At 42.0% G+C, this 2,145-nt stretch overlaps 1 protein-coding gene across 1 annotated transcript in view; it reads right to left on the reverse strand.

Moving 5' to 3' along the window:
* Window positions 1–1,795, reverse strand: part of NSMCE2 (non-SMC element 2, MMS21 homolog (S. cerevisiae)) — a 5,615-nt gene extending 3,820 nt beyond the window's left edge. The window contains exons 1-3 of the mRNA XM_009870524.1: window positions 1,676–1,795; window positions 1,002–1,095; window positions 154–254 (exon numbers count right to left, since the gene is read on the reverse strand). Of these exons, the coding sequence (XP_009868826.1) occupies window positions 154–254; window positions 1,002–1,095; window positions 1,676–1,795 (315 nt within the window). The remainder of the gene's footprint in view (window positions 1–153; window positions 255–1,001; window positions 1,096–1,675) is intronic.
* Between the last annotated feature and the right edge of the window lie 350 nt (window positions 1,796–2,145).

A 2,145-nucleotide genomic window follows, 5' to 3' on the forward strand; every position in this document is an offset into this window, starting at 1 on the left:
GGTTTCTTCCCAAGCAGTGTTGCTCTTCTCTGATAATGCTTGTAATTTAGACTGCCTGATTTTTAACAAGTGTTGCAGATTTGTAATAAACAATCCAATGAAGAGCATGAAATGAGTATTTCCCAACTGATTACAACAGTAGTGATAGCATACCTGTGTAATGGGACAAATGAAGTTCACCTGACTCTGAGTCACGGCTATATCTTCATCGATCTGTTCAATGGCCTCATTATCATTATCTGACTGATGACAAACTATAATAAGAAACAAGACAATTTTCATTTAATACTCAATATAGATAGTCAATACTTAAAATAAGCAATAAAACCCTGCATTTGCCAAGCATTATCTCACAGTGATATCTAAGATGCCACAATGTATTTCCGTACCACACCCTGAACAAGATACTGCAAAAAATACTGTACTATAGTCTCTGTCAGAAAATGTGGATTTTTAAATGGTCATCACTTTTGTGTGTCTGTGTTCCTACTTATAGCCAACACTGGAAAGGCCGGCTGGGGAGGAAAGCAAGCTGGCCTGAGTATATGCACAGCCAAACCACCACAGGTATCCTCCGTTCCAGTTCACCAAAAACCAGTAGCATGCAGATAAGTCCCCAAAATTTAACAAAGTATGAGGTGGAGCTTTCACAGATTTGGCAGTCCTACCCTGAAGATCAGTTTTTGTTTGAATGTCATAATTGGGCTAGCTATATAGCCTGTATACACAGTATATATACTCAAAGAAATTTGCACTATTTATTATAATACATCATTTGTAAAGTGATGCCTCTGTATTTGAACAAGACTATAATTAGGGAAAAACAAAAGCGAAGAAAGTGTCATTTGAGATGGACAACAGATATGTTACTAAAGTAACCTGAAGGAGGAGAGGCAGAAAAAAATACTCCCAGAAAACACTTGATAACCCCGTGCCAGGGAATGAGGGGCAGACAAACAAGAAGAAATCCACCTTGAGCTAGAGAAGATACAGGTCCCCACCTTTTCCAGAAGAAGAAGGTGTAAGCAGCTCTGTGTACCCAGGGGCATGCCAGCCCAGGGTTCCATGCAGCAACTCATTAGCCAGAGTCAAAGGCTGAGACACAGGAGCAATTAAGGAGGATGTATATTGCTAAGTCAAACCTTAATAAATCTGTATGTGTTGTTTTCCTAACTTTGCTCTGTTCTTGTGAATCTAGGCTAGCTGAATGCATTTGTTTATCTTTAAATCTTATCTGGTAATAACAGCAAATGTAACACCTGCCATAACTTTCCATTCCTTTGGGGTAGTTCTGCAATGTTTTTGTAGCAGTGCCCTGGGGTGTAGTCCTCAAGGTGTCCCAAGCTGAACAGAACATTTTTCTCTCTAGTTGCACAAGCTAGTTTGCAATTTGTTAATGCAGGGTTCGCAGAGGACAAAATCCTTCCTTCAGCGGTCTGCACTGGCTTTGACTGCCCAGGGGCAGTGAGAAACACAAGGGAGCACAAAGGGTTTAGAGTTATTTCATGATTTGCCTTCTACAAAGTCACAGCCTTGGTTCCCTTTGCTGCTGTTACTGCACGCTGTCAGCCGATCTTTGCATCTCTGCATCCCTGATATTCAGACTTCCATATCTGTCAAGGACCAGCGTTTCCTAACTTATGGTCGGTCCCGCATGCCTGTATAATACCATCACCTTCCGGCTGATAAGAGCAGAGACATCACTCTTGGAGCAATCGCAATCTCTCACACCCAGTCTAGACTGAGCACGCTGTCGTGTGAGCCAGCACTTCTCTCGTCGAGGTGCCCTTGGCATCGGTATTGCAGCCACCACTCCACCACAGCACCTCTCCAAATGTTGGGTCTATTTGCATATTTTCCCTTCCTCTTTAACAGAGCCTGCCCTTCTCTCCATTCCAATATACCAAGAGCTTTCCAAGTATTCAGGAATGTTTCTGACCCAGGTACCCCTAGAAATACTTAGGCAATCCTCAGGCAAGCATAAAGAGTATTTCTGTTTCTGTTAGTAAGGCCTCATTCAATCAATAGGGTGTGAATGCAGGGGGAAAGGGAGCTCAAATGTCCAACATCAGTAATAATTCTAAGGCCTTCATCTCCAAAAATATTAACATACCTTTATCAGATACTGACCCCCTAACAAAAGTA

This window comes from Apaloderma vittatum, unplaced genomic scaffold (genome assembly GCF_000703405.1).
Source record: "Apaloderma vittatum isolate BGI_N311 unplaced genomic scaffold, ASM70340v1 scaffold21535, whole genome shotgun sequence".
Taxonomy (NCBI): Eukaryota; Metazoa; Chordata; class Aves; order Trogoniformes; family Trogonidae; genus Apaloderma; species Apaloderma vittatum.